Below are 22,037 nucleotides of genomic sequence, written 5' to 3'. Positions count from 1 at the left end.
CTGCATGCAAATGGTTGATAGACATATTTTCATGGAAAACAGCCATACACTATACCATATATATATTTTTATATACACACCATATATATACCACATATATACCATATATATACACACACCATATACATACCATATATATATGATATATATATACTTTTTAAAAAAAAAAAAACGAGGATAAATTAGAGTATAGCCAGGCATAGTGGTGCCTGCCTATAATCCCAGTGTTTGTGTGGAGGTCAGAGAACAATGATGCTGTCTAGGGGTACAGGAACATATTTGTTTTTTCTGTCAATTAAAATGCAGGAAAGGTCGGCCAGTGGTGGTGCACACCTTTAATCCAAGCACTCAGGAAGTAGAGACAGGCATATCTCTTTGAGTTTGAGGCCAGCCTGGTCTACTAAGTGAGTTCCAGGACAGCAGAGCAGAGAAACCCTGCCTCAAAACAAACAAACAAACAAACAAACAAATAAATAAATAAATAAAATGTAGGAAAGAAGTTTTACTGAAATCTTGGGGGAATACTAGCAGAGCCATCATATGATATCAGAAAAAACAGGGTCTTTGTTTCATTAATAAAATAATGCAAAATGAATTTAAACGGAAGCTCACGTACAATTTATTAGAGTTTTAAAAGAAAATCCCAGGGTAGGCAAACTGCAAAGGTTGCAGCATCCGGGGCAGAGGAGGGTGGAGAAGATAAGCGTGGAGGTGACCCAGGTGGCAGGCAGCCCCACCTGGAGGAGGGCTTAAGAAAAAGAAAGGAAACACAAAGCACTAGTTACGGAGTTTAAAAGCATATTTAGGATCCGGCCAGTATGTAAGCTAAAAAGACAGAAGAGGAGAAAAAGAAATGGTCAGGCCTCAGAAAGGTGGGCAGAGCCAGAAGAACCTCTTGGTGGCTCTTAGGGACTGCACTAGAGAAGGGAATGCTGGGAAGGAAAGCATATTGTGTTAAGGTGAACCGGCCTTCGTAGCCAAGACTCTGTCCCGCTCCACTGCAGCAGGGAGGAGATAGGAGCACAGCTCCATCTAGAGGTAGATTCTATTATTTGCAGGAAGATGCCGAACTTGACTTTTCCTCCTTTGTGAGTCCCAGGTTTGAACTCAGGCCATCAGGATTGGCAGCAAGCCCTGCTACCCACTGGCCCGTCTCACTTATTTCGGAGTTTCACATAAGAAGAGCCACCTTGAATGTAGGTGACGCTGTTCCTTGGTCTTGGAGAAAACGGGAAGAGTACTCCCATACATACATCCCTCTGATTTCTGTCCTGGGTTGTGGACGTTACCAGCTCTCTCAGCTCTGCCACTGTGACTTTCCTGCTATGATGGACGTTACTTGGAACTGTGACCTAAAATAAACCTTCCTCCCTCTGTGGCTTTCGTCACTGCAATTGATCACACCGACAGGAAACAAAACTAATAGGTCAGGTGTCCTGTTCTGTCATTCCTTTCTCATTCCCTTGAGGTGGCGTCTCTTACTGAACCAGAAACTCACATTTTACAGTTTGCCTGGATGGCCTGCAAGACCCGGTGATTCTCTTGTCTCTTTCCCTACCATTTCGTACACTCCACAGACACCCAGAAGACGCTGCAGAGGACATGTGGCTGCTTACTCTGGCTCCTGTGGTGTAGCCTCAGACATGACCGTTTCAAATAGTTTGTATCAGACTTTTTGCTACCACAAGTCTTAGGGACCATACAACATTTTCCACTCAGGCAAAAGGTGTATGTGTGTGTCTACGTATGCACACGTCCTAGCAGATGGACTCTAGTAACTAGTGAAAAGGAACAATGCCAGTAGTGTAAACAATTTGGCACAAAGGTTTTGTTTGGCATGATTAGCCCAAATATTTGTGTTTTTGTTTTGTTTTGTTTGAGAAGAGGTCTCTCTGTATGGCTGCCTTGGCTGCCCTAGAACTCACTGCGTAGACCAGGCCAGCCTCAGTCTCAGAGAGATCCATCTACCTTTGCCTCCCAAGTACTGGGATTAAAGGCGTGCATCATCATGCGGCCTTGTTTTGTGAGTTTTTCTTTTTGTTTTTTAAAATGTAGCTGGGAGTGGTGGCACATGCTTTTGATCCCAGCTCTTGGAAGGCAGAGGCAGGCAGATCTCTGAGTTTGAGGATAGCCTGGTCTACAGGATGAGCTCCATGACAGCCAGGGTTACAGGGTTACAGAGAAACTTTGTTTCGAACCCCCCCCCCCAAAATTACATTTAATTAATCCTTAAATTTAAATTATTGTTAGCTGGGCTGGGTAATGGTGGCACATACCTTTAATCCCAGCACTCAGGAGGCAGAGGCAGGTGGATCTCTGTGAGTTTAAGGCCAGCCTGGTCTACAAGAGATAATTCCAGGATAGGCTCCAAAACTACATAGAAACCCTGTCTCAAAAACCAAAAAAAAAAAAAAATTAAAAAAATTACATTTAGTTAATTACTTGGTTAATTTTGTGTGTCTATGATCGAGGGCAATTTGTGGTAGTTGGTTTTGCTACTCACTCGTGAGTTCTAGGGTCATCAGGTTTGTCAGCAAGCCACGTTTAAAGGCCGAGCCATCTCACTAACCCTTGCTTTGGTTTTTATTTGCTGGCTAGATAAGAAAGTAAGCCCCCCCATCACATTCCTGTTCTTCCTCCTTGACATTGTAACAGAAAACCCTTTCTGATATTTTCAGGAGCAGGCTGAGCAAGTAACGTGAAGAAAGAAGCTGCTAAATGAAGCTGACCATGGTGGTGACGCGCACACACACGCACACACACACGCACACACACGCACACACACACACGGAAGCTGTTGCAGCAGAGCGGCACCTGCAGAGATGACAGCAGAACAGCCAGTGCTGATATCCACAGAAGTCGAGCTGTCATGAGAGTGGCCCCAGGGCCGAGGAACTGTGCAGCCTTCCCAGTGGCAGAGGCAGAACCACGGGAGCAGCGGCAGTGCTGAAGGAAGGGCCCCTGAAGTGCTCATCATCAGTGCATCAGCAATGACCGTGGCAGACAGCACGGTAACTTCCAGAGACAGGGTCTCAGACACCCAAGCTTGGGAACCAGTGCCACTGAGTGCTGTCAAGAGTAGACAAATCAGCCGGGCAGGGTGGCACACACCTCAATCTCAGCACTCGGGAGGAGGCAGAGGCAGGCGGATCTCTGTGAGTTCAAGGCCAGCCTGGTCTGCAAAGCTAGTTTCAGGACAGTTAGGGCTGTTACACAGAGAAACCCTATCTCGAAAAATTGAGTAGATAAATCTCAGGGCCCTAGACTTGGGAGCTATAATGAGAACAGCTGTAGGCACCAGCAACTCCCCAGTGCCCTAGACCTGGGTGCTATGATAGCATGAGCTGAGGAATTCTGACACCCCAGGTCTACATACGTGCTGTAACAATTTTGCTAAAGGTCTTTTATACCCCAGGCCTACAAAAAGAGTAGTAAGGGCTGGAGAGATGGCTCAGTGATTAAGAGCATTGCCTGCTCTTCCAAAGGTCCTGATTTCAACTCACAGCAACCACATGGTGGCTCACAATCATCTGTAATGAGGTCTGGTGCTCTCTTCTGGCCTGCAGGCATACATGTAGACAGAATATTGTATACATAATAAATAAACATTTTAAAAAAAGAGTAGTAAGATTTGGTTGTGAGGAGCGGCGGGCTGAGTTCCGCCCAGCTCCCAGCCGCCTGGCTAGCTTATGCCCCGAAATAATTACACGGAAACTGTATTCTTTTAAACACTGTCTGGCCCATTAGTTATACCTCTTATTGGCTAGCTCTTACATATCGATTAACCCATTTCTAATAATCTGTGTAGCACCACGAGATGGTGTCTTACCAAGAAGGATTCTAGCCTACATCCATCTGGGGTCGGAGAATCATGGCGACTGCCTGACTCGGCTTCTTTCTCCCAGCATTCTGTTCTGTCTACTCCGCCTATCTAAGCTGCTGTCCTATCAAAAGGGCCAAGGCAGTTTCTTTATTAACCAATAGACATATGACCCTCCTCCATCACCTAAGGGTCCTGGTACTTCAGGCCTGTACAAGGAGCTGTAATACTAGTACGTGCCACCTACTGCTGTTCCCTACCGTTTATTGCCACTGTGCTACTGCTCTCTGATAAACGCCAAAGGACACAGCAGCTGCCAAACCCAGTACTGTAAGAACCTCACTTACACTTTTTTTTTTGATCCCCAGCCAGCTGCTTGACAACATAATGAGGCCTGGGCAGGTCCAGGCAGAGTATGAGGGACTCTAAGTGCCTTCCTCTGGTAAGAGCATCACAAGGGAGTTTGACGTCCTCCAGTGAGTTGACTGACACTTAAGGAGAGGCTTCCTTATAGTCAAAAGGTTTAGAACTTGGCCTTAGAGCATCAGTTCTCAACCTATGAGTTTTGACCCTTTTGGAGGTTGCATATCAGATATCCTGCATATTAGGTATTTATATTACAATCCATAACAGCAAAATTACAGCTATAAAGTAGCAACAAAATAATTTTATGGTTGGCGGTCACCACAACATGAGGAACTTTGCATTAAAGGGTTGCAGCTTTAGGAAGGTTGAGAACCACTGCCCTAGAGCCATCTTCCCTACAGAAATGTCTGAAGAAAGAATAGAAGAAGAAAGATGCTTCAAGGCCAGCCTGGTCTACAGAGCCAGTTCCAGGCCAGCCAGCGCTACACAGAAAAACCCTGTCTCAAAAACACCAAGCAACCAACCAATCAACCAGGAAAGAAGGAAAGAAGGAAGGAAGGAAGGAAGGAAGGAAGGAAGGAAGGAAGGAAGGAAGGAAGGGAGGGGAAGAGAAGGGAAGGGAAGGGAAAGGAAAGGAAAGAAAAGAAAAGAAAAGAAAAGAAAAGAAAAGAAAAGAAAAGAAGAAAGATGCAGCAAAAGCCCAAGTAAGCTAGCTTGTGTACCCATGGAGACTTCAGGAGCAGCACATAGATGCTGAAGACTTGAGATGCTCGTGCAAGTTGTTGAACTGGAAGTTACTGTTCATCATTATCTGATCACCAAGGCCACCTCTGAGAGCCTTAGCTTGTTCATAACCCAAATGATTCCTGTAGGTCCTTAATCCCAATGTGGCACTATGGACTAGTTCTCATTCGTGGCCAAGTGAGATGCATTTGCAATAATAAATCATCTTAAGCCAGTGCAGTGCATGCACTTTCAGTCCCTCCCTCCCTCCCTCCCTCCCTCCCTCCCTCCCTTCCTCCCTTCCCCTTTCTTCCCTTTTTGGCTCCCATTCCTCTTAATATACAGTTCAGGGGCTGGGCTCACACTTTGATTCTCTTGCTTTTGTGTCCTGAATGTTGGGATCACAGGCATATACTATTCATCATGCCTGGCAGATATCTCCTGAATGTTGGGATCACAGGCATATACTATTCATCATGCCCAGCAGATATCTAAATTGTCCCTTCAATGACTTGGTCTCCTGACAGCATTCATGCATTCGTGCAATTCTTTTTCTTTAGCTTGTTTGTTCATTTGTTTTTGCTTTTTTGAGACAAGGTTTCTATGTGTAGCCCTGGCTGTCCTGTAACATACTCTGTAGACCAGGCTGGTCTTGAACTCATGAAGCTCCACCTGCTTCTTCCTCCCAAGTGCTAGGATTGAAGGTGTGTGCCATCACCACCTGGGAACATTTTATTGTTAGTGTGTGTGTGTGTGTGTGTGAATGTATGTATGTGTGTGTGTAAGTGGAGGTCAGAGGGAGACAGTAGTGTGTTGTAGAGAGCGGGCCGGCTTGTTTGTCCTGGCCACCTGGCTAGCTTAGCCCTGAAATAATCACGCAGAAACTATATTAATAAAAACCCGCTTGGCCCATTAGCTCTAACTTCTTATTGGCTAACGCTTACATCTTAGTTTAACCCATTTCTATTTATTTTTTATTTTTTGGTTTTTCGAGACAGGGTTTTTTCTGTAGCTTTGGAGCCTGTCCTGGAAATAGCTCTTGTAGACCAGGCTGCCTTGAACTCACAAAGATCCGCCTGCCTGTTCTCCCGAGTGCTGGGATCAAAGGCGTGCGCCACCGCTGGGGAAATGGATGACCAAGTTTGGCTCTCTGCATCCAAGTTGGGTGACACACAGTTGTCTGTAACTCCAGCTTGAGAGATGTTGATTCCTTTGGCCTCCGAGGGCACTTGCACACACACATAATTAAAAATGAAATAAATCGACTTGCTGAGTTCTGCTCGGCCTGGGCAGCTGGAAGACTTTTACAATGGGCGGGCACTTTTACAATGAGCAACTGTATGGTGGAGAGATGGGAAAGAGAAGCTGAGCGGGTCATGTGCTGTGGAGAGGCAGGACTGAACAAGGAGGCAGTGGGGAAGAGGCTGAGTGGGTGGTCTGTGCTGCCACCTGGGGTCATGGTGACGTCTAGCCAAGGCTGACGCCAAGGGCTATGTCTGGATTGGTGGCCCTAGAGCAGCCAGGGTCTGCATGGATGTCCGTGGCTCCTATTACCACCGAAGGTCCTGCAGATCCCCCAGGGTCTGGGCCTCCACCTGCTGCCATGTTCGTGTCTGAGACCTGTTGACCGAGATTTCTGTCCTGCCCGGTCATGCAGCTGTTCAGTCCCAAAGAAACACACAGAGGTCTACATTAATTATAAACTGATTAGCCTATTAGCTCAGGCTTCTTATTAACTCTTACATCTTAAGTTAACCCATAATTCTTGTCTGTGTTAGCCACATGGTTTGGTACTTTTTATCAGTGATGCATTCTCATATTGCTTCCTTTGCATCTAGGTGACAACTGCAGACTGAGCCTTTCCTTTTCCCAGAATTCTCCTGTTCTGGTCACCCCACCTATACTTTCTGCCTGGCTACTGGCCTATCAGCATTTTATTAAACCAGTACAAGTGGCAAATCTTTACAGGGTACAAGACCATTGTCCTACAGCAGAGAGCCAGGCTGCCACCTTGCTATGCTGATCTGAGTGGCCTGTACTGTCACCCAGGGCCATGGTGACATTTGGTTCGGTCTATGTCTGGGCCTCTGATCTTACCATGGCTGGGGTCTGTGTTGATGTCCATGGCCTGTGTTGCCACCAAAGACCACATAGATGCCCAGGTCCTGGGTTGCCACCTGTAGCCATGATGATGTCAGAGGGCTTTGCCGCCATTGGGGCCATGCAGATCTGAGTAGCTTTGCTTCTCTCCGGGATCACAATGGTGTCTGGCTCAAGCTGCTGCCAAGGGCCATGTTGGGTCCATAGTCCTGTTGCAACTGGGGTCAGTATTGGTGTTCATGGCTTGTGGCCATGCAAACTACATGTGTTGAAATCTGAGGGCCATGCTGAGCTGGCCCTGCCCTTTGCTGATCATGGGAGGTCTAGCCTTGCCTCTCTCTCTGGCTGCTGCAGTGGGGGAGCAAGGCCCTGACACACGCAGGAGAGCTCGCCCCATGACCCCGGCCCCTCAGCATGTTCACAGGAGAGCTGTCCCTGATGGTGTACACAAGAGTGCCGTCTCTCCCCCTTGCCTGAGGGAGCTGGTCCCTGCAGAGGCCCAGACTGACCAACTCAGCTACCACCCAGGCTCATAACAGACCCAGTGCCTGGAGCTGGTCTACTCCAACATCTACTCCATCTATGACCTGCTATAGCGCTGGAAGGGAGCCATCCTATGGAATCAGAGCTACAGGATCTCTTGACTTGAGGGGGCAGCAGGATGCCCGAGAGGAGTTTCAGTGAGGGTCCAGTATTGATGACGTACCAGAAGCCAGAGGCTTTGAACTGGACCCACAAGTCATTGCAGTGACCATTTGCAAGGGAAGCTGATTGGACAGGGGGGTTTACTGGGTGACACACCACAGCTCCTACTGATGGAGAATGAACCAAGAGGTGATGGAGAGGCAGGAAAGACAGAGGAGCCAAGTGGTTTTTTGTTGTTTTTTAAATCAATATTTTTTTCTTTTTTGTGTATGGGGACACTGTAAGGGTGAGGGGTAGATATGAAGGGACTGGGAAATGAGTGGGATTGGGGTGCGTGATGTGAAATTCCCAAAGAATCAATAAAAAATTGTTTTACTAAAATTAAATAAATCTTTAATTTATTTAAGGTGTCGTCACTCTTATAACTGGAATAGCAAAGATTATGACTTATTTTTTCAGACTATTGCTTTCTCAGTTTATGCCTCAGCTTCCATTTTTTGTTTTATTATTATTAGTTTTTATTATATATATATATATATATATTTATTTATTTATTTTCGAGACAGGGTTTCTCCGTAGCTTTTGGTTCCTGTCCTGGAGCTAGCTCTTGTAGACCAGGCTGGCCTCGAACTCACAGAGATCCGCCTGCCTCTGCCTCCCGAGTGCTGGGATTAAAGGCGTGCGCCACCACCGCCCGGTTTTTTTATATATTTTTATTTTGTGTACATTGGTGTTTTGCCTGCAGGTATGTCTGTATGAGGGCATCAGATCCCCTGGAACAGAAGTTATAGACAGTTGTGAGCTGCTATGTGGGTGCTGGGAATTGAACTTGGGTCCTCTAGAAGAGCAGCTAGTGCTCTTAACTGTTGAGCTATCTCTCCAGCCCCGTTTTATTATTTTTAAAATTATTTTTATTTCATGTGTATGAATGCTTGCCTGCATGTATGTATGTGTACCATGTGCATGCCTGATGCAGGTGGAGGCCAAGAAAAGGTGATCTGATCCCCTGTAACTGGAGTTGCAGACAGTTGTGAACTGCCATGTGGCTGCTGGGAACCAAAGGTAAGTCCTCTGCAAGCGCAGCAAAAGCTTTGAACTCCTGAGTCATCTCTCCTGCCCCTGCTCTTTTTCTATTTGTTTTTTAGACAGGGTCCCATGTAGTTCAGGATTGCATTGAACAAACTGTGTAGCCAAGAATTGTCTTAAATTCCTGAGTCTGAGCCGGGTGGTGGTGGTGCACACCTTTAATTCTAGCACTAGGGAGGCAGGGGCAGGTGGATCTCTGTGAGTTCGAGGCCAGCCTGGTTTGCAGAGTGAGTTCCAGGACAGGCTCTAAAACTACACGGAGAAAACCTGTCTCAAAAACACCAAAATAAATAAAAATAAAAATAAAAAAATAAATAAAAAATAAAAAAAACTTTTACTGAGCCTGCTGCCTCTAATCTCCCAAGTGCTGAGATTACAGGCATCTGATGTCATGCTTGGCCTCAGTTTACATACTTTGGTAAAGCCATGTTGACCAGGCCCACACGTCAAGGTACTGAGGCTTGCCCCTAGTTCCTAAGAAGGTGAGGCTGTTACCCCAAGCCCTGGAGGAACTGAGTTCTGCCAACAATCACGGGAGAGAGCGCAGAGCAGAGATACTGCAGCCAACCCGGCACATCAAAGATTCTGAGAAGCCCTGAATTGGAGGGCCCAGTTAATTTGTGCCCAAATTCTCGACCTGCAGAAACTTTGAGATAACCAGTGTTGTTTTAGGTTGCTAAATCCTGGGATTATTACATGCCAATAGAGAATACCCTGACTGAATCTACTTAGCTCTTGTGTGCTCCTTACTGCTCTGTTATTTCCAGGGGCAAAGGGATTACCAGGCTCTCATCGGCTGACCTCTGCATTCTCCAGAATCAATAACAGCTCTGTTCTTTCTACTCTCAGTACCACAATTCGAAAGTTCAACTCTTGTGTGTGTGTGTGTGTGTGTTTGTGTATGTTTTTGAGAGAGGGTTTTCTGTGTAACAGCCTGGTTGTCCTAGAACTTGCTTTGTAGACCAGGCTGAACTCGAACTCTCAGAGATCCACCTACCTCTGCCTCCTGAGTGCTGGGATTAAAGGTATGTGCCACCGTGCCCAGTTTAAACTCCTTTTTCAGTTCCTTGCTTGCTCTAGAAAAACAGCTAAATACTCCCACCATGGGTAACTGTCTTTGAGATCTCTTGATTAGGGTGCCTAGTTAGCTTGCTCCAAATCTTCCCCAGATTTGTAATTTTACCATTAAGAAAATCAGCCTCTCTCTCTCTCTCTCTCTCTCTCTCTCTCTCTCTCTCTCTCTCTCTCTCTCTCTCTCTCTCTCTCTCTCTCTCTCCTCCTCCTCTCTCTCTCTCTCTCTCTCTCTCTCTCTCTCTCTCTCTCTCTCTCTCTCTCTCTCTCTCTCTCTCTCCTCTCTCTCTCTTTCTTTCTTTCTCATACAGGGTTTCGTGGTTTCGTGCAGCACAGGCTGCCCTCAGATTTACCATTTAGCCTTGAAATTCTCAGCCTCCATAGCCTGAAGAGCTGGAATTTTGCCTCCACAGTCCAAATGCAACCTGTGTAATTATTACGGCAAATACCTCTTCGGTTGTAAGGTCTAGCCTCATTAAGGAAATCCATTACAAAGTCAATTAAAAGAATCTGTTTTTTGTGTGAAAAACTCACACGCGCTAAAGGAGCAAAAGGTTTCAATTCCCGCCGCTGACAGGCGAGGGTTAGTTCCGCCCACCCTTGCTTTAATAGCCCTTTCAGTGGGCGGAGCTGCTTTCAATCTCGTAGATTAGGAAAATGAAGCGGACCTCGTTGTCGTTGCGCTCCTGAGGGGGCGGGGTCGTCAGACTGGGCGCGAGCGGATTGGCTGGGGGCGTGGCCCTGAGGCTTGGCCCCGCCCAGGCCCTCTCACGGATCCCAGCCCGAGTGACGGCGGGGAGCTCTGGTCGCACCCGCTTCGCAGCTATGGCGCCTCGGGGCCGCGCCCAGTTCTCAGTTGGCCGGCGGAGCCTTAGACCTTTCCTCTGCTCACTCCGACCGTGAGAACCGGGGCGGCTCCGAGGGAGCGGGGAACGCGGCCGGCGACGGGCACCATGAGTAGCGGCCGGCCCCGCGAGGCGGACAGCCCGAGGCGGCGCGGCACCTGCTGAGAGAAAAGAGGGAGCGGCCCGGCGCAGCGAGCGCTGAGGTGTGGCGGAGGTTGGTCCGCGCCTCGGCCATGTCGCTGCTCTGCGTGCGTGGTGAGTGCGCGGCCGGCTGGACCCGAATCTCCCGCGCCTGCCCCACGCGCTTCTCGGAGCGTCCGGGCACCGCCTCTCCCGAACTTCACTCCTCTTGCGTCCCGGGGTGGTGGGTGCCCAGGAGGGGGATGCGTTCCTCGTCCCGGGTAAACATTCGGCGAGTTCCCCCCCTCTCTTGACCTCCCTTCTGCAGTGGACTGCTGCTCTTTCTTCTGACAGCCGGTGACAGTGTTGGCTGCCTTGCCGGGTTCTGTAAACAGTGGACGGGGTCTGAAGAGAGTGGCTTAGTTAGGGGACCGCCAGCCTGTCCGGAGCCGGCAGCCTCGCCTTCTTCCCCCTGCTCTGTGAAAGTACTGGGCTGGAAGCTGCTTCTTTTTTATGGCTCTGGCCGTGTTAGTGGTACAGCTGTCGCGTCCCTTTAGTTTATTTCTTGATTTGCATCTTACTCTTGTCTGGCTCCTCCCTGGCTCCTTCCCTTGTCTAGGCTGAGATTATTTTCGCATAACGCTTTGAGGAAGGATATGCTGCCCTCTCTGCTTTGGGAGCAAAGCATGGAGATATGGTTTATTGTAGTTGAGCATCTGTCCCTTTCTCTGAGGGCACTTGATGCACCCAGGAAGGGATGTGTGTTTGTGTGTGATTTTTGTTGGTAACAGTCTTGTTATGTAGCCCAACCTGGTGTAGCTCAGGCTGCATTGGAAGTTGTGATGTAACCGCCTCACCTCCTGGGATTACAGGAAATTTTGGAGTTTCAGTCGTATGAGGTACAGTGTCCTGGTTGGACGTAGATCTGTGTGAGTGGAGTCTATTCGTGGCTGGTTTTTGTAGTATTCTGAGAGCCAGACTCCGTAGACGTTTTGAATGAATGCAAGAACCGTGATTTTAGAGAGATTATCAGGTCAGAAAAAGTAGGGTTTGGATGGCTGATTGAATTTGATCTTGAGAAATTCAATCTAGAAGCTATTCGTATCTGTGAACAAAATGGTGTGCTAAAGTGGCTTGATTGCGAGAGCACATTTACCCCCTAAGGCCTCCCCAGAGCCTTTTCCTGTCGCTTTTTACGGGACAGCCAAGAGTTCATGTTGCTTTTGGCTGTCCAGATTAGAAGCATTGTTGTTTGTGAGCCCTCTGATTACAGGGCTTTCCCCAGCTGCTGGCAAATGGGGCCGCTTTGGGTTGTTCTCTTCCACTGTCTAGTAAAGCTGTTCTAACCCCAAGTAGGATTTGGTTATTTCCGGGGATTATGAGGGATACCGTTTTTCTTCTTTAGTGGTTGATTTTTCATTAATGAGAATTTTGCTTTGGTTTTAGGGAGGCATTTTCCCCTCAGCAGCTGGGAATCTATTTATTCATTTAGATCCCTGCTGCCGAGTAGCAGGGTTTGGGAGAGGTTGGGTTTGGGAATGCCTCTTGGACAGTTTATTAATTCCCTGCTGCCACACCATACAGAGCTAGACCTTATGAAAGACTCTGTATGCAGGGGCATTTTAAAACCACATATTATCTATCTGAATTTAAATAAGTAGAGAAGCTGCTGCGGTTCTTGTTTGATTGTCTGGACATTCAGCTACCTAGTCTCTCACGGTCTCTGTCCCCTCTGCCCCTTCTCCAGCTTTACTCTAGAGTCAGCTCTCCTACATCCCACTTTCTTGGATTAGAGGTTTGCACTACTGTGCCTGGTTTGCTTCCTGCTTGTTTGCTGGGGTTTGAACTTGTGCCCTTGGCACGTTAGGCATGCACTTAACCATGGATCTAGACCCTTAGCTCCTCTGCTTTTTGAGAGGGGAAGTGGGCAGGGCAGAGTCTTACTTAGTAGCCTAGGCTGGCCTTGGTCTTCAGAGTTTTTCAGTTGTTGGTGTGAGCTATTACACCTGATAAAAACTAAATTTTATACAGTGACATTTCTTGCATTATATTCTGTCAGCTGGAATTTGTATTTTTGTTGCCTTTTTTTTATTTTTTGAGATAATGTTTCATTTTGTAGTCTACAATAGCCTACATAACTCATTATGTAGCCCTGGCTGGGTTTGAACTGGTGGTGATGGTGGTGATCCTCCTGCCTTAGTCGTCTAAGTACTGGGATTTGCTATACCTCATCACACACACATTTATTTTATTTTATTTTATTTTTTTGGTTTTTCAAGACAGGGTTTCTCTGTGGCTTTGGAGCCTGTCCTGGAACTAGCTCTTGTAGACCAGGCTGGTCTCGAACTCACAGAGATCTGCCTGCCTCTGCCTCCCGAGTGCTGGGATTAAAGGAGTGCGCCACCACCGCCCGGCTTCACACACACATTTAATTCCAGAATTTGGGACGCAGAAACAGGCAGGTCTCTGAGTTTCAGGCCAGCCTGGTCTACATAATGAATTCCCTGCCTGCTGTGGCTACTTAGTGAGACCTTCTCTCTAAAATAAGCAAACAAAACCAAAACAACTCCATAAACAAACGCTGGGATTATAGACATATGCCCACCCAGCACCCCTCACTGGGAGGAGGAATGATACTTATTATCTGAGAGCATATTATCTAGTGATACTTTTTAACAACTCAATTTCAATTCATCTTGAAGTGGAATTGGGTTAAAAACTTTTCAGACTGGCATGGTGGCTCATGCCTTTAATTGGAGGGCTGAGGTAATTGGACCTCTGAGTTTGAGGCACCCTGGTTTACAAAGCAAGTTTCAGGACAGCTACATGGAAGAACCCTGTCTCCAAGAGAGAAAAAAAAGAGAGAGAAAGAAAAAAAAGAAACTTTTTTATGTATTTAAATTCAAACTGTAGTTAGCAATATATAAATTAGTAAATTGTGTTTTTGCTTTTTTTTATTGTTTTGCCTTTGCCTTTATTAATTTATTTGAGACAGTACCTCTACCTTCTAAGTGCTGGCCAAATTGGCTTTGACCCTTCAATCATGCCTCATTTCCCACAGGTTAAAGGCTCTCAGTATCTTGATTCCTGTGTTCTCTCTCATATGCTTCTTTATCTTTTAATTTTTATTATATTAATATGTGTATGAATGTTTTGCCTGCATGTGTGTTTGTGTACCACATGTGTGCCTGATGCTGTGGGAGACCAGAAGAGGCCTTGGATCCCCATGGAGCTGGTGTTACAGATGGCAGTAAGTCAGTATCTGGGTCCTGTAATCGAATCCTTGTTCTTTGGAAGAGTAGCTAGCACTCTTAACTGATGAGCTATCGCCTCAGTCCCTAAAAAGTGTTTATTTAGAGTGTGCATATTTGTAGGTTCATGCTTTTTTTTTAAATATTTATTTATTTATTATGTATACAATATTCTGTCTGCAGCCCAGAAGAGGGCACCAGACCTCATTATAGATGGTTGTGAGCCACCATGTGGTTGCTGGGATTTGAACTCAGGACCTTTGGAAGAACAGGCAATGCTCTTAACCTCTGAGCCATCTCTTTTGTGGAGGTCAAATGACAACTAGCTGGAGTCAGTTCTTTCCTCCTACCATGTGGGTCTGGAGATGGAAGTCTGGTTATTAGTCTTGGAGCAAGTGCCTTTGCCTACTAAGTCCTTGGCTGGCCCTAGCTCTCCTTTTTGATATATGTGTTCTTTTTAAGAATTTATTTTAAATTATGTGCATACACGTATGTCTGTATGGGGGTATGTCTATCTGTAGATACAGGTGTCCCCAGAGTCCAGAGTGACAGTTGTATGCTGGAGCTTGAGTTGCAGGAGGGTGAGATACCCTGTGTGGGTGCAGGCAACTGAATTCAGGTCCTCTACAAGAGCTACAGTGTGTGCTCTTAACTGCTGCAGCATCTCTCCAGAGATGACACTTTTACCAGCGCTTTGCTCTTAGCACTAACTTTGTTCATTCCTGCATCTGCTTTGTTCTGTGCTGGTACCCTCTAAAAGACTTATATCTCCTATTTATCTAAAATACGTCCTTTCACAGTTTAAAGCCTGCCTCTGTTGAAAACTTCCTCAGTCCCCAGTGACCTTTTTCTCCTTTAAACCTTAGAGAACTTGTGGTCTGGGCACCGGCACTAATTTGGATGTGAATCATGTACTCTGGCATTGGTCTTGTATTATTACACTTAAGGTGACCTGAACAGAGAGACAGCATTGGTCAGATCAAACTAGAATTGTCTTACCCCTTGTAAGAGGCACAATGAAAAACTAGATTGAGGGAGTTATTGTTATTATTGAATTATTGGTTAGACTAATAAACAGTGTAGAAGCTGTTTGAATAACACAGAAAGTTTAATTCTGAGTAGATATAAGATTGAAAGTTTCATAATAACAGATGGAAAATAGTTTAAAAGGTTTTCTAGATCACTTCATCAATAAAAGAATAGAACCAAGATAAATGGGTTAGTGGTTTAAATTATAGGATTTTGTCAGGTGGTGGCTCATTCCTTTATCTTAGCACTTGAGAAGTAGAGACAAAGATCAGGAGTTCATGACCAGCCTAAAAGTTCTGTGAGAGCTTTTGTCAAATGACCAAATATAAACAAATTTATGAGACCTTTATGTTAAGGGCTGGGGTTATAGCTGAGTGGTTGAGCTGCCTCACAGGTCTAGCCCCTGGATTTGATCCTTAACACCACAAAAATGAACACAAACCCCAAAAGAAGAATGTTAACAGTTAAGGTTTTTTGTTTTTTTTTTTAAAGAAAGAAATATGATAGCCTACTTATGAGAACTACTGTATATTGTAAGCAGTAAGTGAAGCAGTTGGAGGAGTGTCCTAAAAGGATGTCATCCTTTGGGTGGAAGGTTAGTTTTAGGTTTTTTTTTTTTTATATTTATTTATTTATTATGTATACAATATTCTGTCTGTGTGTATGCCTGCAGGCCAGAAGAGGGCATCAGATCTCATTTCAGATGGTTGTGAGCCACCATGTGGTTGCTGGGAATTGAACTCAGGACCTTTGGAAGAGCAGGCAATGCTCTTAACCGCTGAGCCATCTCTCCAGTCCCCCTAGGTTTTTTTTTTTTTTTTTTTACATTTTTCTTTCTTTTTTCTTTTTAAAAAATCTTATTATTATTTATTTATTTATTTGGATTTTCAAGACAGGGTTTCTCTGTTAAAAAATCTTATTTTATATACCAATTCCAGTTCCCTCTCCCTCCTGTCCTCCTGCTCCCCCCACTTTCTCCCCACCCCACCCTCCATCCACTCCTCAGAGAGGGTGAGGCCTCCCAAGGGGAGTCAACAAAGTCTATCACATCACTTTGAGGCAGGACCAAGGCCCTCCCCCTGTATCTAGGTTGAGCAGGGTATTCCTCCATAGGGAATGGACTCCAAAGAGCTGTTTATGCACTAGGGATAAATACTGGTTCCACTGTTAATGACTCCACAAACTGCCCAAGTCACATAACTGTTGGAGGGCTAGTTTGGTCTTATGCTTGTTTCCCCCATAAGTCCAGAGTCAGTGAGCTCTCACTTGCTCGGGTCAGCGGTTTCTGTGGGTTTCCCCATCTTGATCTTGGTCCCTTTGCTGATAATATCGCTTCTCCATCTCTAAAACTGGACTCCAGGAGAGTTCGGCCCAGTGCTTAGCTGTGGATCTCTGCTTTTGCTTCCATCAGTTACTGGTCAGCCTGGTCTACATAGTGAGTTCTAGGACTCTGGGATATGTAGAGATACCCTGTCTCAAAAAAACAAAACAAACTATATATATCTTTAATATGTTTTGGTACAAGTATACTCAGAATAATGGTACTATTTTGTTTCCATTGTAATATAAGAGCAACCACAGTAAACTAAAGACTCTTTAGCTTCTCTTGGTATTCTCTTGGTATGCATGACTAACTTTAATGTAAGCATTTTGAGAATTGGGCCTTTTGTATTTCTTTGTAATTCAAATAATTGAACTATGGATCCTGATCCCAATTTATTCCATAAGTGACCACCTTTCATTTGTTACATTGGGTGTGGTGACACACATCTATAGTCCTAGCATTTAGTGGGTGAACATAGGAGGATCAGTAATTCAAAGGCCAACCCGGTGTACACAAGAACTTGTTTCAAAAAGAAGAAGAAAATAGTTTTGGATCGTTAGTAGTGGCACATACCTATAACCCCAATATGCTGGAGTTATGGCAGAAGGATCACCATGAGTTCAAGGCTGGCTTGCACTACTGAGTGAGACCCTTTAAAAAAAATGTCTTGAGAATTCTCAGTTTTTAATTAGATTATTTGGTATTTTGATGGTATTTGGGTATTCTTAAGTTATATATAAAATATGTATATAAAGACCTCTGTTCTGTGTGGGGTTGGTGAAGATCTTTTCCCATTAAGTTGACTGCCATTTTGTCTTATTGTCTGTGGATTTTTGTTTGTTTTTTGTTTTTTCATTTTTTTTGTTGTTTTTTTTTTGTTTTTTGTTTTTGTTTTTTTTTGACAGGTTTTTCAGTGTAGTTTTGGGACCAGTGCTGAAACTAGCTCTTGTAGACCAGGCTGGCCTTGGACTCACTTAGATCCGCCTGCCTCTGCCTCCTGAGTGCTGGGATTAAAGGCATGCGTAGTCAGATGGACGACTACCTTAACTGTCATCATAGAAACTTCATCTAACAACTGGTGGAAGCAGAGGCAGAGATCCACAGCTAGCACAGGGCTGAGCACCCAAGTCCAGTTGAAGAGAGAGAGGAGCAATAATATGAGCAAAGGGGTCAAGATCAAGATGGGGAAACCCACAAAAACAGCTGACCTGAATTAGTGGGAGCTCACTGACTCTGGACTGACAGCTGGGGAACCTGATAGGCCCAAACTAGGCCCTCTGAATGTGGGTGGCAGTTGTGTGGCTGGGGCATTCTGTGGGGCCACTGGCAGGGGGACCAGGATTTATCCTTAGTGCTTGAACTGGCTTTTTGGAGCCCATTCTCTTTGGAAGGATACCTTCCTTGCTCAGCCTAGATGTAGGGTTGGGGGAGGACCTTGGTCCTGTCTCAAAGTGATGTGCCAGACTTTGTTGACTCCCCATGGGAAGCCTGAGGAGTGGATGGGGGTGGGGTGGGTGGAAGGTGGGGGGAACAGGAAGAGGGAAGGGAGAGGGAACTGGAATTGATATGTAAAATGAGAAAAGATTGTTTTTAAAAATAAAAAAAGGAGTCTTGAAAATTTAAAAAGTAATATATTCTTTGTGTATGTAATTCAGTGGTAGAGTGTTGGCCTACGTCATGGAGAACCTGGATTCAGTCCCCCAGCACTGCAACAAGCAAACAGTCCCTGAAAGTAATAGATGATAATATATTGGTAATTATCAAAATTTGAGACTATGTAGAAAATTGTAAAATGAAAAATAAAAATCATGGTTTTCCCACCTTCACCCAAAGTCATTTTTTAAAAAATTCATTACCTTTGTGTATATTTGGGAGCTGAACCATAGGCCCAGTGCCTGTTAAGCAAGTGCTATACCACTGAACTACACCCGAAACTTTGTTTTTATTATAATTGATATGCATGGTAAAATATTGAAACAGTTGACTGAAGTGAAAGGAAAATGTTTTCCTGTTATCATTCTTTATTCTCACTTCTTAGTAGTAATTACTATTTACTGTTTTGTGTAAAGTGTAGAAATTTTCATAATGTGAATTTTTTCAACATAAAGGCATATACAGATGGTGTTATATAGCCCAGGCAGTCCTCAAAGTTGCCTTCTAGCTGAGGGCGACCTTGAACTCATGATCCTTCTGCTTCTGCTTCTCAAGTGGTGATATTAACCACATCACCATGCCAAGCTTCATATGAGTATGTGGTTATATATAATTTAATATACACAATATTCTATATTTGAACCTAGGGCTTTATGCATGCTAGGCAAGTTCTTTACAGTAAGCTACATCTTCAGCCAATATTATTTCTCATTTTTAAATTTGTTTTGCTTTGTTTTGTTGAGACAGGGTTTCTCTGTAGCCCTGGCTGTCCTGGAACTCACACTGTAGACTAAGCTGGCCTCAAACTTAGAGATTTACCTACCTCTGTCCCCCAAGTGCTGAGATTAAAGGCATGCACCACTACTGCCTGGCCTATTTCTCATTTTTTAAAAGTTAATTTTATGGGGCTAGAGAGATTGTTCAGCAGTTAAGAGTGCTGACTGCTCTTCCAGAGGACCTGGGTTCAATTCCCATCACCCACATGACGACTTAAAACTATCTGTAACTCCAGTTCCAGGGGACCCAATACCCTCACACAGATGACATACCTACAGGCAAAATACCCATGCACATAAAATAAAAATAAATCATAAAAAGTTAATTTTATGTTTTATTCTTATATAAGTCATACATACATATATGTATATAATATGATTTAATATAATACATGACATATAATATAATATATGACATATTATAATAATATGATTTATTGTCAATAAATAATATGTATATATATGCCATGTAGCTTCTTAAGGAGAAAGATGCCAGTTGCCAGCCAGAACCTTTCCGGTAGGCCACAGCCTCTTGGTGATTCACAGATTAATAGAAATGGGTTAATTTAAGATCTAAGAGTTAGCTAGAAATATGCATAAGCTATTGGCCAAACAGTGTTGGAATTAATATAGTTTTTGTGTGATTATTCGTGTTCGGGCAGCTGAAAACAAGCAGTCTCCATCTACAAATGAGTAAAATCACATACCACCAGCCTTGGTGGAAGATGAGAACAGACTGAACACTGTGGCATATGTGCCTCCTACAAGGAAACAAATACATCTACATAATAAAGTTTAAAAACTTCTATTCTTCTAAGTGTGACTTGTGATTTATCCATTCTTTTCTGTTTTAAAAATCATTTGTTATTTTTATGTGTATGTATCTGTGCCTACATGAGTTTATGTGTATCTTGTGTGTGTAGAAGTCCAAGGAGACAAGAAGAGAGCATCAGATTCCTGGAACTGGAGTAATAGATGGTTGTGAGCCACTATGTAATTCTGGGAACCAAACCTAATCCTCTGTAGTCAGTACCACTGAGCCATTTCTCCAGGCTCTCTCTCTTAAAAAAAAATCTATACACAATATGTAATATATTATAATATATAACAAATATAATATATAATAATATATAACAAATTATAAATATGATTTAAAAATTGGAAACATGTACAGTTGTGGGGCATCTGTGTCACTTTTGTCTCAAACACACAAAATAGTTGAATAATAAATGCTTTTAAAAATTTGTGCTTGGGGGGCCTGGAGAGATGGCTCAGAGATTAAGAGCATTGCCTGCTCTTCCAAAAGTCCTGAGTTCAAGTCCCAGCAACCACATGGTGGCTCACAACCATCTGGAATGAGGTCTGGTGCCCTCTTCTGGCGAGCAGACATACACACAGACAGAATATTGTATATATAATAAATAAATATTAAAAAAATATTGTGCTTGGTTGTAGCTCAGTGACAGAGTTCCTATCTGTTTGCCCAAGGCTGTGGAATCATCCTTGTACCACAATTTTTCACATATTGCACAAGTATTGCTTCCATTTTCAAAGTAAAACAATGGTTTTAATAATGTTAAGTGAACATAGTTGATTTATGTTGCAACTTGCCCTTAAATAGCTTATGATTTATTGTCACTAATTAGTTGCCCAATTAACTTAATGGGAAACTCATAGGTTAACTTTGATGGCTCAGATATTTATAGGACATTCATAATCATAGTATCCATTCTACTCAGAGATGCCCTTGGTTTAGATTTCTCTTACTTTTCCTGGACAGTATTGTCATCAGCTTCATCTAGTTTCTTGTTTCTTTCCATCACATTAGAATTCTGGTAATCCCTGTCTTTATAAATAGAGTAGTTACCGGATTCCTTTTACTTAACCAAGGCACCAGGAAGTTGATGCTGCCTTGTCCTTTCCAGGCACCAGGAAAGGGCCAGCTTCCTCTAATATGGCTCATGTCATAAACTCTCTGTGTAAGCAGTACGTTCTCTAATTTCTTAGGTTTGTTTGCTTGTTTTGTGATAGTCTCATGTTCTTAAGGCTAGTCCTAAAGTCATGATCCTCCTGCCTCCAATTTCCAAATATTGGGATTCTAGGTGTGTGTCATCACTTTGGTTTAATTTCTTTGTTTATAAAATTATAGTTTCTCTAAGATTTGGGCTTTTCAGGCAGATTTGATAAAGATATGTATAAAATGTATTCCAAACCTAAAGAATCATGTTTTAGTTCAATTTTCAAATCTTATTTATCTGTGCTGTGTGTTTCAGACTTACTTTTCTATAAGTTTGTTTAAAGTTTGGGCTGTGTATCATTTGTAAATATTTGTTGAGTACCATCTCTATGCTTGCTTATGATAGAAATTTGTATTAGATAAGAGGCCATAGACTCCACATGGGTTTTAAAAATATGTCCTTAGCTGAGTGTGGTAGTGAATGCCAGTGGATAAAGGCAGGAAGACCAAGGACTGCCTAAGCTACATAGCAAGTTCCTATCTCAAAACAAAAACAGTCTCTGAAATGTCCCAGAAGTTAAAAGTGCTTTGCTGTGCAAGTCTGATGACCATGGCTCTGAATCTGACTCCTGGAACCTATGGTAGAAAGAAAGAACTGAGTCCCAAAGTTGCCCTCTTATGCACACATGCACACACACATAAGAATGATAAATAAAATAAAAGTAAATTAAACATTTAAAAATAAAGATGAAAATGTCTGTATAAATTCAAAGACTATTCTTTTTAAATCTGAGTTAGGATGAGCAAAATAATGTATTTTTTTCTGTACTGTATTGTCTTTTAAAAGCTTGTTTTGTACTGTTTTCAGTGCTGAAATTGAACTTGAATCCTTACACCAAGTGCTCTACCACTGAACTACATCTCCAGCCCTCTTTTTCTAATTTTATGTTTGTTTTTGGTTTTGCATCCAGGCTGGCATCTAGAGTGCTAAGATTATACACATATGCAACCTGGGAGGTGTTAGCCAGATGCTTCCACTTAATGTCTATTACACTAGTGCACTATGCTGTATCTCACTGTGTGAATATACCATGGTTTTCTGGATGAACTTACTTGCCTGGTGACAGTGTAGATTGGATGAGGTGGGCAAGTGACTCAAGGTAGTTAATACAGGAGTAATTTAGGTTGTCTGTAAAGTTTCTTCCACTCTCACTGTGTTGCCCAGTATGGTTCAGGACATTCAGTAGTCTGCTTCAACCTCAGGAGTCTGG

The 22,037-nt window shown here is 43.8% G+C and overlaps 1 protein-coding gene across 3 annotated transcripts in view; it reads left to right on the top strand.

Annotated features, from left to right (window-relative positions):
• The first annotated feature begins 10,619 nt into the window (after positions 1 to 10,619).
• Positions 10,620 to 22,037, top strand: part of Unc13b (unc-13 homolog B) — a 193,328-nt gene continuing 181,910 nt past the window's right edge. For all 3 annotated transcript variants that reach the window (XM_057790263.1, XM_057790262.1, XM_057790261.1), the window contains exon 1: positions 10,620 to 10,911. In XM_057790263.1, coding sequence (XP_057646246.1) covers positions 10,890 to 10,911 — 22 coding nt within the window. In that variant the 5' untranslated portion in view covers positions 10,620 to 10,889. The remainder of the gene's footprint in view (positions 10,912 to 22,037) is intronic.

Source organism: Chionomys nivalis, chromosome 16 (assembly GCF_950005125.1).
Source record: "Chionomys nivalis chromosome 16, mChiNiv1.1, whole genome shotgun sequence".
Classification (NCBI taxonomy): domain Eukaryota; kingdom Metazoa; phylum Chordata; class Mammalia; order Rodentia; family Cricetidae; genus Chionomys; species Chionomys nivalis.
This window is presented reverse-complemented; position numbering and strand designations above follow the sequence as displayed.